This window comes from Martes martes, assembly GCF_963455335.1.
Source record: "Martes martes genome assembly, chromosome: 17".
Lineage (NCBI taxonomy): Eukaryota > Metazoa > Chordata > Mammalia > Carnivora > Mustelidae > Martes > Martes martes.
In genome coordinates, this window is record NC_137905.1 from 17,404,288 (window position 1) to 17,417,808 (window position 13,521).

The following is a 13,521-nucleotide window of genomic DNA, read 5'->3' on the forward strand; positions in this document are numbered from 1 at the left end:
TCGGGCTCTCTGCTCAGCGGGGAGCCTGCTTCCTCCTCTCTCTCTGCCTGCCTCTCTGCCTACTTGTGATCTCTGTCTGTCAAATAAATAAATAAAATCTTTAAAAAACAAACAAACAAACAAAACTGCATGAGGGTAGGGACCATGTTTGCTTCATCCATGGCAGGATTCCCAGGCCCTCAGCAGGTACGCAGCAATAAGCAACAAATATTTTTTGAGTGAATGAATTTAAATATTATAAATTAAGTATGTAAAACATACATGCACTCGGGGCGCCTGGGTGGCACAGTTGGTTCAGTGCCTGACCCTTGGTTTTGGCTCAGGTCATGGTCTCAGGGTCCTTGGATTGAGCCCTCTGTCAGGTTCTGCGCTCAGTGTGGAGTCTGCTTGAGATTCTCTCTCTCTCTCTCTCTCTCTCTCTCCCCGCCCCCTCACTTGTGCTGTCTCTCTCTCACTCTCTCTAAAATAAATAAATCTTAAAAAAAAAAAAAATAGATGCACTGGACACAAGGCTTTAACATGCTGCATGTGGAGTCCTAAGCAATCAGCAGTTTACACAAGTTTTCCCCCAAGTACAGCAGGAGGGAGAGGGGCTGAGCTGTGGAGAGCCCCTTTATTAAGGGACAGAGAAGCTAGTATTCTCCAGAGATGCACAACACCATGCCGAATATTTTCAAACCAGGCTTGTGCCAGGCCACAAAGAGTCCCACCCTTCTGATAGTCCACGCAGGTGATAAGGTGGAAGCGGTACAATTTTCTTGTCCTCTACTTCGGAGAGAATTCTCATTAAGAACCTGACTTGTTTATCCTCGTTCTCCTAAGCGCAACGTCCATTCTGATTTCTCACAGGGTGAGAAGGGAAGCAACACGTTTCTCTCTTCTCTTCTCCCTCCATCCAACTTTGGCTCATGTCGGCCACTCACCTGAACCGCTCCTCCCAGCATGACGGCCACCAGCCCCATGGACATGCTCAGTGTCTGCGACTCCACGGTGCTCTCTGTCTGGTGGGCCAGGCTTGCACACGCTCGCTGCAGCGTGGCTGCTACGAAGTCCACAACCTGAGACAAAAACGGAATTTAGATTTGGTGAGGACTAAGAAAAAGAATCTCGAAATTCTCTTCACATCATATCTAACATCCTCACCTTCTTCCTCATCAACATTATGAAGGCAAGAACCTGCAAGAACAGGCATGGTGCTGTGTTCTAAGTGCCCAATATCACCTACATCTCGTGTCAACTCTAGGTGGTCAATGTTCCTGTCCTCACTTTTTTTTTTTTTTTAAGATTTTATTTATTTATTTGACGGACAGAGATCACAAGTAGGCAGAGAGGCAGGCAGAGAGAGAGGGGGAAGCAGGCTCCCTGCTGAGCAGAGAGCCCAATGTGGGGCTTGATCCCAGGACCCTGGGATCATGACCTGAGCTGAAGGCAGAGGCTTTAACCCACTGAGTCACCCAGGCGCCCCTCACTTTTTTTTTTTTTAAGAGTTTATTTATTTGAGAGAGAGCACAAGTGGGGAAATGGATAGAAGGAGAGGGGCAGAGAGAAGCACAATCCCCACTGGACAGGGAGCCCGACACAGGGCTTGATCCCAGGACCCTGGGATCCTGACCTAAGCTGAAGGCACATGCTGAACAGACGAAGCCACCCAAGTGCCCCCTCTTTTTTTTTTTTTTAAGTAAACTCTACTCCCAATGTGGGGCTCAAACTCAGGACCCCATGATCAAGAGTTGCATGCTCTACCGACTACGTCAGCCAGGCACCCTCATCCTCATTTTTTGGTGAAGAATCTGTGAGCTCATAAAGGCCATGCAGTCAATAAAGGAGAAACCTCCCTGATACTTTCCCAAATGTTTTAATATACTAATCCAACATCCTTGGCTTTTATTGAATTTTGCCAGGAAATTAAAATGAAAAATGACTTGATACTTTCTGACCATCTTAGAGGGTCCTCAGATCTGCTTCTCATAATGAGGCTTCCTTCTCAAGGACCCGCCTGACCCAACCTGGTTATGACAGTCTGATTCTACTAAGCTAAGAATGGGGGAAGAGGTGCTCAATTTTATCCAGAACTGAGTCCCCAAACAATCTGTACAAATGATCCAGTCATTTTTTTGAAGTTTCAGATACTTTTTAAAGGATTAAGATTATTAATATTTAAGATTTTATACAGCATTTGGCTAACAACTAAGCTTTAAATGGAATTAATTTGGTCAGCATCATTTTAACTGCACTTGTGTTAATCACCTTAAGTAGAAATACCTCTGAATAAAAGCAAACACACACACATATGGGCATGCGCACACACACACGTGCAAGCATGCACACACGCACGCATATTCAGGATTAATGGCTCAAAAGGGAAAAATCATTTTGAAAGCGGTACAGCTGAGGTAGGTCATAATAAGCCTCTAAATACCATGCAAGCTTGCATGTTTAATTCTCTGGGCAAATCACAAGCTATGCTAGAGTCTTTATTGCAAGCTTAAAGTCAGGGGGATGGCTTGTTACCACTTGTCTTTGGAGCAAGGCAGGAAACTAGAAAGGTTATTAAAAGTTCCACTTACTGAAATGAACAATGCTGGTTATGGCAATTTTCAACACCCTCTCAAGCCTAAGACTTTACTGATATTTGAAGTTAAGGACACTGGCCTTTCTAGAGAAAATGCTACATTTATCATCTTGGGCCACCTATTTTGCCTCCAAAGAGTTTTCTAAAGCACCCCTTGATTATAGGAATCTTCTACTTCAGCACAAATATATTGTTAAATTGCTAGAAAAGAACTATCTAGCCTTTCCACCTTTTCTAAGGCCTTCCTCAAAAAAAAAAAAAAAAAGATGCTGCAAAACTAGCAGTATGATCCTATTTTTGTTAAGAAAGAAACTGTTGGAACGCCTGGGTGGCTCAGTGGGTTAAGCCTCTGCCTTCGGCTCCGGTCATGATCTCAGGGTCCTGGGATCGAGCCCCGCATCGGGCTCTCTGCTCGGCGGGGAGCCTGCTTCCCTTCCTCTCTCTCTGCCCGCCTCTCTGCCTACTTGTGATCTCTCTGTCAAATAAATAAATAAAATCTTTAAAAAAAAAAGGAAAGAAAGAAACTGTATGTATGTATATTTTTTAAAAAACCAGAAACATAAAAACAAAACACCTAAGGAGCTATAAACTGTGGTATGATAGCCAGCTGTTATTGTCATCCATAAAGTGCCCTTCCCTCCAAGCTTTTTTCTTGTAACAACAAAACCACCATACCCATCTGGACAACAGCTCCTCCTGGCTACTACTCATTTCCTGTGACTGGTGGGGCTGCCAGCCACAAGGATAGGTATGTTACTGAAGTGAGTTCTAGAATTTACATACGTTGTAGAGAGGAGGGAGGGACTTTCACTTTTTTTTTTTAAACATTTTATTTATTTATTTGACAGAGAGAGATCACAAGTAGGCAGCGAGGCAGGCAGAGAGAGAGGAAAGCAGGCTCCCTGCCGAGCAGAGCCCAATGCGGGACTCGATCCCAGGACCCTGAGATCATGACCTGAGCCGAAGGCAGCGGCTTAACCCACTGAGCCACCCAGGCGCCCCGGGACTTTCACTTTTTATTTAACCATTTTTGTAATGTTACACAGTCTAAAACACCACATATTCCTGAAAGTTTATAATGAAAACCAGCGGTGCCCTATCCCACTTGTGGCTCTACAGAGGCACCCACTTTCAATGGTTTAGGTGCTTAATTAATATTAGACATTTACTAAAAAAAAAAAAAAAAAAAAAAAAAATTAGACATTTACTATTTACCAGGTACCATTCTGAACACGTTGCAGACAGTAATTCCCTAAATCATCACCCTCTTCCTATGGGGATGTTTAACCATGCTGCCAACATCCTGGCAGTCGAGTGGGAGCGGGCTGAGGCCTCACTGTCGAGACCGTAGATAGCAACCCAACCCTCCAGCTCTTCAGTCTGCTGCTGCCACCCAAGTTCAACCTCTCTCAAGAACAAGTCTCCAGGCTTTCGCTGGGAAAGGCAGGTGTTTGTACAAATTTGAGGATGGAATCAAGGGGTCTACTGAACCTTGCAGAGCCTTTCAACCTGTTTTAAGCTCTAAATTCAGTTAATCTAGCTGATCCAGTCCTTCCAGTATTCTGCAATGAGAAGTAGCTTGTTGTTTTGTTTTTTTTTCCTTTTCAAAATAAAATGTGAACAGCTTCATTGATATATAGCGCTCTGATGCTTGACTTTCCCCAATGCAGGCACATAGCTCTCCATTTTCAGAGTTGCTAGGTCAGCTATTATTTTCCCAATGTTGTTATTCTCTTTTATCTGCTGTCTCTCCCCTCCTGCTCTGTTGGCCCCTGTGGTTTCCAGAAGGAGCAAATAAACACATGTGTTCAATATACTATCTTTAATCAGGAGTCCATACTTCTTAAATTATGCTCTTTGTTGTTTAGTGTTTCTACAGTAAGCATGTGTTACTTATGTTAAAAGTGCTTTTAATGTATGAGAAAAAAAAATCACATAAAGCCCTTCTAGGGGCGCCTGGGTGGCTCAGTGGGTTAAAGCCTCTGCATTCAGCTCAGGTCATGATCCCAGGGTCCTGGGATCGAGCCCCACATCGGGCTGTCTGCTCAGCAGGGAGCCTGCTTCCCCCTTTCTCTCTGCCTGCCTCTCTGCCTACTTGTGATCTCTGTCTGTCAAATGAATAAATAAAAAAAAAATCTTTAAAAAAAAAAAAAAAGCCCTTCTACTCTGCCAAGTACAGAGATCCAAATACCAAAAGGTGCAAAGGGTAAGCAATTTTCTGAAAGGACAAAAAAAGGAAATGTTGCTCATTCCACTCCATTTACACTGGCCTCCTGGCTGAGCCCTCCACACTTGAGACATGCTCCCTCTTGGCTAGAACACTTTTCCCTGAGGTATCTCCATGGCTCCCTCCTTGCCTGCTTCCAGATCTTCGCTCATAAGCCATTCTGTTGGGGCACCTGGGTGGCTCAGTAGATTAAGCTTCTGACTCTTGATTTCAGCTCAGGTTCAGTCTCAGGGTTGTGAGAGCAAGCCCCGTGTTGAGCTACACGCTGGGTGTGATGCCTGCTTAAGATTCCCTCTCTTCCTCTCCCTCTGCCTCTATCCCACTGCACCTGCTCACACACAGACACACACACGGGCTCACGCTTTAAAAAAAAAAAAAAAAAGCCATTTTCTCAGTGAGGTTCTCCATAACCACTCTATCTTCCACACTGTCTTGACATCCCCTTTGATTTTTCTCTCTGGTACTTAATACCATCTAACATACTGTGTGCTGCTGCTTACTTGTTTACTGTCTCTCTCTCCCATGTGAATGTAATCCCGTGAGGATAGATATGTGTGTTTTTCACTGCTGTGTCCCTGGTACCCAGAAGAGTATGTGGGTCTTGACTACATATTTGTAGAATAAAGAAATTGGGTTGGTGGGGGCAGTGTGCCTAGGTGGCTCAGCTGGTTAAGGGTTTGCCTCCTGTTCAGGTCATGATCCGGGAGTCCCAGAATCAAGCCCTGTATCAGACTTCCTGCTCAGTGGGGAGTCTGCTTCTTCCTCTCCTTCTGTTCCTCCCCCACTGCTTGTGCTCTCTCTCACTCACTTTCTAATAAGTAAAATCTTAAAAAAAAAAAAATAAAACTAACTAAACAAAATTAAATTTCTATTAAAAAAAAAAAGGAATGACAGAACTGGGTTGTTGGTACAGGGTTCTGTATCCATACACAGACCACTGAGGGGCTCATTCCTCTCTACATCTTCTTGTATGTCATCTGCCAATACATTTTATTGAATTTTTAATCTTTTATCCCTAAATACTTCAATATATATCTCTAACAAGGAGATTTTTCTTTTTTTAACAGAACTACTGTAATACCAGGGGCACCTGGCTGGCTCACTCAGTAGAGCATGCAACTTTTGATCTTGTGATTCTAAGTTTGAGCCCAAAATTGGGTGCAGAGATTACTTAAAAATAAAAATCTTAAAAAAAAAACAAACCCACATAACTACCATACCATGATTACACTCAATAAGAATTCCTTATACCTTCTAATACTTGGTCCATAACTGTTGCAAAAATGTCCTCTCATACAATTGGTATGTTTGAATGAGAATTCACACCATTGCATTTGGTTGATATGTCTCTTCAGTCTCTTTTAAGCTACAGAAGCCCTAGGGCGCCTGGGTGGCTCAGTGGGTTAAAGCCTCTGCCTTCGGCTCAGGTCATGATCCCAGGGTCCTGGGATCGAGCCCCACATCCAGCTCTCCGCTCCGCGGGGAGCCTGCTTCCCCCCTCTCTCTCTGCCTGCCTCTCTGCCTACTTGTGATCTCTGTCTGTAAGCTACAGAAGCCCTGCCCCTTTTTTATGTCATTTACTTGATGAAGAAACTGGGTCATTTGCACTGTAGAATGTCTCACATTCTGAAATTTGCTGATTTTGCTTCTTCATGGCATAACATTGCTGTACCCTGAGCTTCCTTTTTGAGATTCAGATTCACATTTTATGGACTTTTTTGTCTTTCATTTGCTTGTTTGTGGGTTTTTCTTTGTTTTTTTGGGAGAAGGAACCTTCCCTGGTGGTGCTATGTACCTCCTACTACACTACATTAGGAAACACATAACGTCTGCTTGTCTACTTCTGGTGATGTTGAGATCGATCATTTCAGGCTGAAAATATGTAGGGGAACATACACTGTTATCTACACTGGCCCTGAAATCCACCAAAAATTAAATGGATAGACAGATGGGAAAATATGGAAAGACAGATGGAAACATAGACAAATACGAAATAAAGCGAAGATAATAAACGCCTAATAATAGAATGTAGGTTGTAGGTATAGAGGTATTCACTATAAAATTCTTTCAAATTTGCAAGAATTTATAATAAAATGCTGGGGGGGAAAGGATCAGTTGATTTGGATGTATTTGGCCTACTTATATTCATTATACAGTACCCCTAACAGTTTTAGCAAACATTGATTGTCACCTAGATCCATTATTTCATTAGGGGATTGCAAAATATAAATTTGTAGATCTCTTTTTTAATGTTTTAGCAGTGATTCTTTCTTTCTTTTTTTTTCTTTTTTCTTTTTTTTTAAAGATTTTATTTATTTATTTGACAGACAGAGATCACAAGTAGGCAGAGAGGCAGGCAGAGAGAGAGGGGAAAGCAGGCTCCCCGCTGAGCAGAGAGCCCGATGCGGGGCTCGATCCCAGGACCCTGGGATCATGACCTGAGCCAAAGGCAGAGGCTTTAACCCACTGAGCCACCCAGGCGCCCCTAGCCGTGATTCTTATATGAAGAAAATTTTTCCACCAGCTATTTGTTTACGTTGAAATACAGTGCTGACAGAAAAGGTAAGATAGATGTTTTACTCTTTCATTTATCAATTTACAAAATAATGAGTTGATGCCCTAGCAACTTCCAGTGATGTCCAAAAGGGATTCTGGGGGGGAAAGGGGAACAGTGGCTTAGGTTTTTATAACTTTGATGTGTTTCAATCCATTGCAGGCATTATTCTTTTTAATGCACAAAATGCCCTATCTGTGGCCAAAAGGAGATCTTTCAAGTTGGCTCCTGAGTACTACTGACATGACTTTATTAATCCCGGACATCTTCCTTTTATTTAGGCATAACAAGATGTCCTGAGGCTTACAGTATACAATACCTGCCCTAGACCTTGAATGAACTTTTCCTCCAATGAGCTCTGTGTTCTTCCAGCAGGACATGGTATTTAGAAACTACTGTCCAGCATGAAGGATGTGCAGGGCAGCTGGATTGTCACTGCTGTCTGGCATGGACAGTGGAAGGAGCAAGGGAATATCTATTTTTTAAAAAGAAAAAATTGTGAGTTTGTATGAATACTTCCAATTGAAATTCAGTATTATAGGAATTTTAGTCAAGTTCTTTGATTTTATATTCATAACTTTTTTTATACTGAAAATCTTGGTTCCTAATGATATTAACAAAATTACTTATAACATGTATTATTTATAACTTATCCATATGTGTGTGTATTTCAAAATAAATACTAAAATTATCACTAGCAGTAAAACTCCTAAATGCAATTTAATATTTTTTTGTGGTTCTTTTCATTTTGATAGATCTTAACCTTAGCTGGAGGATGATTTAAAGGGACAAGTCACTTTTGTATCAGCCTAAAACCATTATTCCTTAATTAGGAGCAAAGGAAGCTAAGTGTAAAAGCTCAAGTCATATAGTTTTTAGGCCCTTTTCCCTTCAACTAGCATGTCAAGACAAAACCGTAAGGTCTGGGTGAAAAAGTCTTTAGGGAACGGATATAAACACAGGAGAAACAACACCCTACTGGGTAACACAGGGTCAGTGAACTGAAGGACTAAGAAGCCAGGGAAGAAATCATGAACATAATTCTCATTAAACAGGCACGGTAAGTTGGAGCTGACAGACAGCTGCAAATTTTCTCAGCAGGAGCTATAGTGAAATGCTGCTTAGCAACACCCAAAGGCAGATGACAATGAGGGCGATACAAAGAGCTGAAGGATCAGATTTAAGCGTGACAATCATACCATCTTACAACTGACTCTTTACCAGCCAAGCAACAACTAATTCCAGTAATAACGGTAAAAACGTGGTGACTACATTGCCTACATTTCATTACTTCTATTTCCTGGGGTTTTTTATTTTATTTTTTTTCTTTTTAAGTAGGCCCCACACCCAATGGGGGGCCCAAACTCACGACCCTGAGATCAAGAGTCACATGCTCTACCGACTGAGCCAGCCAAGCGCCCCTTTAATTTCCTATTTTTCAAAAAGCTGGTAAATATAATGTTTGAACCAACAACATTCAGGCACTGATTCACATGGTTATACTACCCTGCAAACATTTTAAAAAACATCTTCAAAGTTCACAGACTGCTATGAAGTCAGGCTGTCAGGCTGATCTATAAAATTCAAAGTGGTATTATCATTAGTGATTGTTTTTCAAATTTAAGTATTCTAATCATGCTCAACTTTTGATATACATTAGAATCATCCATGGGGCATAAAAAAATACACATGCCCAGGTGCTAATGCAGACACGCTGAATCAGAATCTCTGTAAGTCGTGGGTCGAGCATCCACATTTTGAAAAAGGCTCAGACAATTCTATTTGCCCCAGTAGGTGTTGGCTCAAGCCAATCTCTGAACAACTTTTTTTTTTAAGTAACATTTTTTGGAAAACATGTAAAGAAACCAAAATAGACAAAAACTACCAGCCTGGGATCTAGAATGCGGCAACCACTGACCTGAGTGATGTTTGTGAATATCTGCTCGGACATCCTCTCGCACAGAACAGCCAACAGCTGTAGGACCAGCAGCTTCTGCTGCTGGCCTTCCACAAGAGCTTGGTGCTCCTCTGATTCCAAGAGGCTTCTGCTGGAGAAGGGCTTTGTTTTTAACTCTGCTTCATCTTCCACAGCCAAATGAGTCAACTCCTATTAGCACGCAGAAAAGAAAAAGTGAAAAGAAAGACTGTAGAACTAAGGGCTTCAACAACAGTGAGAAAACTGTGTTTGAAATGCATACAGAGAGTGCCTGGGTGGCTCAGTGGGTTAAGTCTCTGCCTTCAGCTCAGGTCATGATCCCAGGGTCCTGAGATTGAGCCCTGCATTGGGCTCTCTGCTCAGCAGGGAGCCTGCTTCCTCCTCTCTCTCTCTCTGCCTGCCTCTCTGCCCACTTGTGATCTCTCTCTGTCAATCTTTAAAAAAAAAAAAAAAAGAAAGAAAGAAATGTATACAGAAAGAATTAGTCAAAGCATTCACTGCAGCAGTATTTATAATAGCCAGAATAAGAGAATGAATAAATAAATAAATAAACTGTATCTATTATATCTGAGTGGTTGAAATAAATAAACTAGATATGGACATCAACAGAAAGACCTCAAAAACAGTGTTGAGTGAAAAACGGAAATTGCAGAATGATATGTATATTATGATATCACATATATGAAGACTTAAAACTTCACAATAAAAAGCAACATACACAAAGAGAACTAGTTTGATAGACTACTTACTTTCTCAGTGTTTTTCAGGATCTAGTCTACCACTAGCCCTGCTGAACTGAGACCTCGGGCCATGTAACATTTCCAAAGCCTTTTCAGAGACTATTAAATGCTTTCAGCACCTTTTCCCCTAAGATATTTAAAACTAAATCTCTACTAATATATAATTCATTACTGTGGGTTTTGTAGGCTTTTCCGCTATACTTCACAATGTAAATTTCCTTGGGAAGGGAAAACCTTAAGTTCCTTAATAATTAATGCTTTACCAAAGTAAGTCACAGTTTCGAGCAATGGTTCCCAACTGTGCCTTGGAATTTCTGCTCCTCAGGGGACAGTTAGCAATGTCTGAGGACATTTTTGGTTGTCATAACTGGGAAGTGATATAGGCATCTAGTGGTAGAGGTCAGAGATGCTACTAAACATTCTACAAGGGAGCACAGGAAACCCCAGGCCTCCCCCCAAAAATTACCCAGTCCAAAACGCCAACAGTACTAAAGTGCAGAAACCTTGATTTAGAGCAAAAGCTTCTGATTTTTTTGTTTTTGTTTTGTTTTTTTAAGGATTTTATTTACTATTTATCTTAGACAGAAAACGAGCATGGGGTGGAGAGGACAAAAGGAAAGGGAGATAGAGAATTTCAAGTAGGCTGCATGCCCAGGGTAGAGCCTCACACAGGGGTCAATCCAAAGACCCTGAAATGACAACCTGAGCCAAAATCAAGAGTCAGTCACTTAACCAAGTAAATCATCCAGGAGTCCCTGATTTTTTTTGTTTTTTAAACAATTCTTAAAAAATTCTCACATTAAGAGCGCCCTCCTTGGAAAGTTATTTATAATGAGTGGCTACGTAAGGGGACAGAACGTGAACAGAGGAAGGGATGCCCGGGTGGCACAGTCAGTTGAGCGGCCGACTCTTGGTTTCAGCTCAGGTCATGGTCTCAGGGTCATGATCTCAGGGTTGTGAGATCGAGCCACACATCGGGCTCTGTGCTCAGTGCAGAGTCACTTGAGATTTTCTCTCCCTTTGCCCCTCCCACTTGTGCTCTCTTTCTCCCTTTCTCTCTAAAATAAATGAATCTTTTTAAAAAAAGATGAACACAAGAGGTGAGAAAAGCATCAAAAAAGTGGCCCGGACTTCAAGTTCTAGAAGCATTAGCCCTGATTCCCTCCTTGCATTTCCCCATAACCACACCAACCTTAAACTCCACAGATACTTAATTTAGGGAAAATAATGGAGAAGGCAGAGCTGGAAGACAGAAATCAGAGACGCCCCCGTTTACAGTCTCAAATGGTGCAAATAAGGAGTACAGTATGGGGCAGAAGTTGCTGTCAGAGATTAGAGCAAGAGGAAACACAATCACCAGCACTAAGAAACAGACCTGGAAAAGGTTTTAGGTGGTTACAAAATGAAATGAGAAAGGCAGAACTGCTAAATCTCCTTTCCAAATACCTGACAAAACAACAGTCAGAAAGGATAAAGGATTACTCCTTAACTGCAAAACCTGCTATTAACTTCAAAAGAGTACTTGCCGTCAACACAGAGCAAAGATTAACCCTTTCATAGATCAATAGCTCTGCTTTGGTCATCTCTTAAAGTTCAGGGCAGATCACCTCGGGAAATAGTTCGATCACATGTATACTGCTAAAGGTAAGTTTTTTTTCTTTTTACCAACCCAAAGGCTTCTAAAATAGAAGTTACTCTTGCATCCTCTGATTATTTCTCTCTTAGATTAAGACCTTAATTTTAGGGGCTAAATTTATGACTGCCCTGAAAATTCAAAGGGGATCCCTGTACTACCCCAGAATAAAGCTGACCATGTCCTTACTACATGTAGTTCTTACCTTCAAGCAGAAGATGAAGAAGTCACCTGCCAAACCGCACTCTTGGCAGTGGGACAACAAGTCCCCGAGATGCTCCACCTGGCACTGCTCTGAGGACACCTTCTGGTACAGGGCTTCATCCTCATCTTCATCACTGCAACACGGGGTAAGATTTATCTTGGCAGTGTCACTCAGAGATTTTTTTTTTGAAACTCCAAAATAATCTCCTAAAGTAACATGGTACTTTCATACAGTAAATCATTAGAAAGATCTAAAAAATTTGTTTAAATTACTCTCCTGTCCCTCCATGCTGGAAAAGTGTTTATTCTCAGAAGGCAGGGTACCATGTCCTATGTACTCATTTGCTCAGTGGGGAAAAGACTCACGAAGGAAGTGGCTTTTCAGATGGATGTTGAAGAATTACTATTATTTCAATAAACTGAAAAAGCAAGGAGAAATTAAAATACAGGTTGTATGCAGATATTCTGGTTCCCAAGGAAGAAGAGAGAAAAAGAAGTCTGCAAAGGAAGGTCAGATCATAGAGGGCCATAATGCCATTCAAAGAAAGCTGGACTTTTTTTCGATGAGCCACTGAAGAGTTATGGGCAGCAGGAAAAGACACTATCCTCTGTTCTCCTCCACAGGAGAACATGCAGTCCATCTCAACTAATAACTAACTAGCTGAAATACGAAAATGCATAAAGACTCAGGCAAATTTCCAAGTAAAAGCAATGCTACTATTTCTGCAAAAAGTTTTAAGAAACTTTTCAGGAGGTACTAAGAGTCTTAGTTTTATTGCAGATTAAGTGAAAAAGCAAAGATACAATATTATTATTCTATATCATGTAAACAAACACAGTGGCACAAAGATGTACTAGAAGACAAAAACACTAAAAAGACACGAATAGTGACTAGGATTGTAGCTGCTTTTTGTTTTCCTCTTCATGCTTTTTTGTGCTATACAAAGGACTGCAGTCTTGTGATTAAAGAAGGAATACAATATTTTCAAACTAAACTGAGAAAAAAATGACAGACGTTGCTTCATATCATTGAAAAGTATAATTATGAAATAACATTGATTTGGCCATCCCATTGGGAAGTAAGTTCCAATTTGCCAGTTCAAGAATAACATGGCCTTTATACTCCTCTAGTAGAAAAAAATAACCTATAAACTGAGCTTAAGGTCCTTTCTTATATTATCCCAGAATCTCCCAGCATCCTTCACATCAGCCATGTATCTACACCACATTTTACGTCAGAAAAAAACCTGAAATGGCTAAGCGTCACATCTAAGCCTCTGTAACCACCCTGTGAAAATGAAATACTATATTTAAATACTTTTTTTAAAAGACATGACAATAATTACCTTATGCAGTTGTATTTCATTCATTCTTAAAATTTCAATGAAAAAGAGTCAGTTCCAAATACTGTAGCTTTACTCAGTTCCAGAAAAATTAAAATTCTAGATCCAAAGATCATGAAAGCTAAGCTACTTTTTTAGTGTTTAAAGTTAAACAAAATCTGCATTGATAACTGGGGCTCCTGGGCAGAATGATAGGGTAAAAGGTAAGTGGTGAGACAGACCTGCCATTAGGGGACTGCCACCAGGAGCAAGATCTTTAGAACAAAAGATAAATCACACACACACACACACAGACACACACACTTCTTTAAT

The 13,521-nt window shown here is 41.1% G+C and overlaps 1 protein-coding gene across 1 annotated transcript in view; it reads right to left on the bottom strand.

The window, feature by feature from the left end:
* The window catches only part of TANGO6 (transport and golgi organization 6 homolog), a 179,845-nt gene that overhangs the window by 113,374 nt on the left and 52,950 nt on the right, over positions 1–13,521 (bottom strand). The window contains exons 10-12 of the mRNA XM_080828218.1: positions 11,868–12,000; positions 9,272–9,460; positions 924–1,058 (exon numbers count right to left, since the gene is read on the bottom strand). Of these exons, the coding sequence (XP_080684344.1) occupies positions 924–1,058; positions 9,272–9,460; positions 11,868–12,000 (457 nt within the window). The remainder of the gene's footprint in view (positions 1–923; positions 1,059–9,271; positions 9,461–11,867; positions 12,001–13,521) is intronic.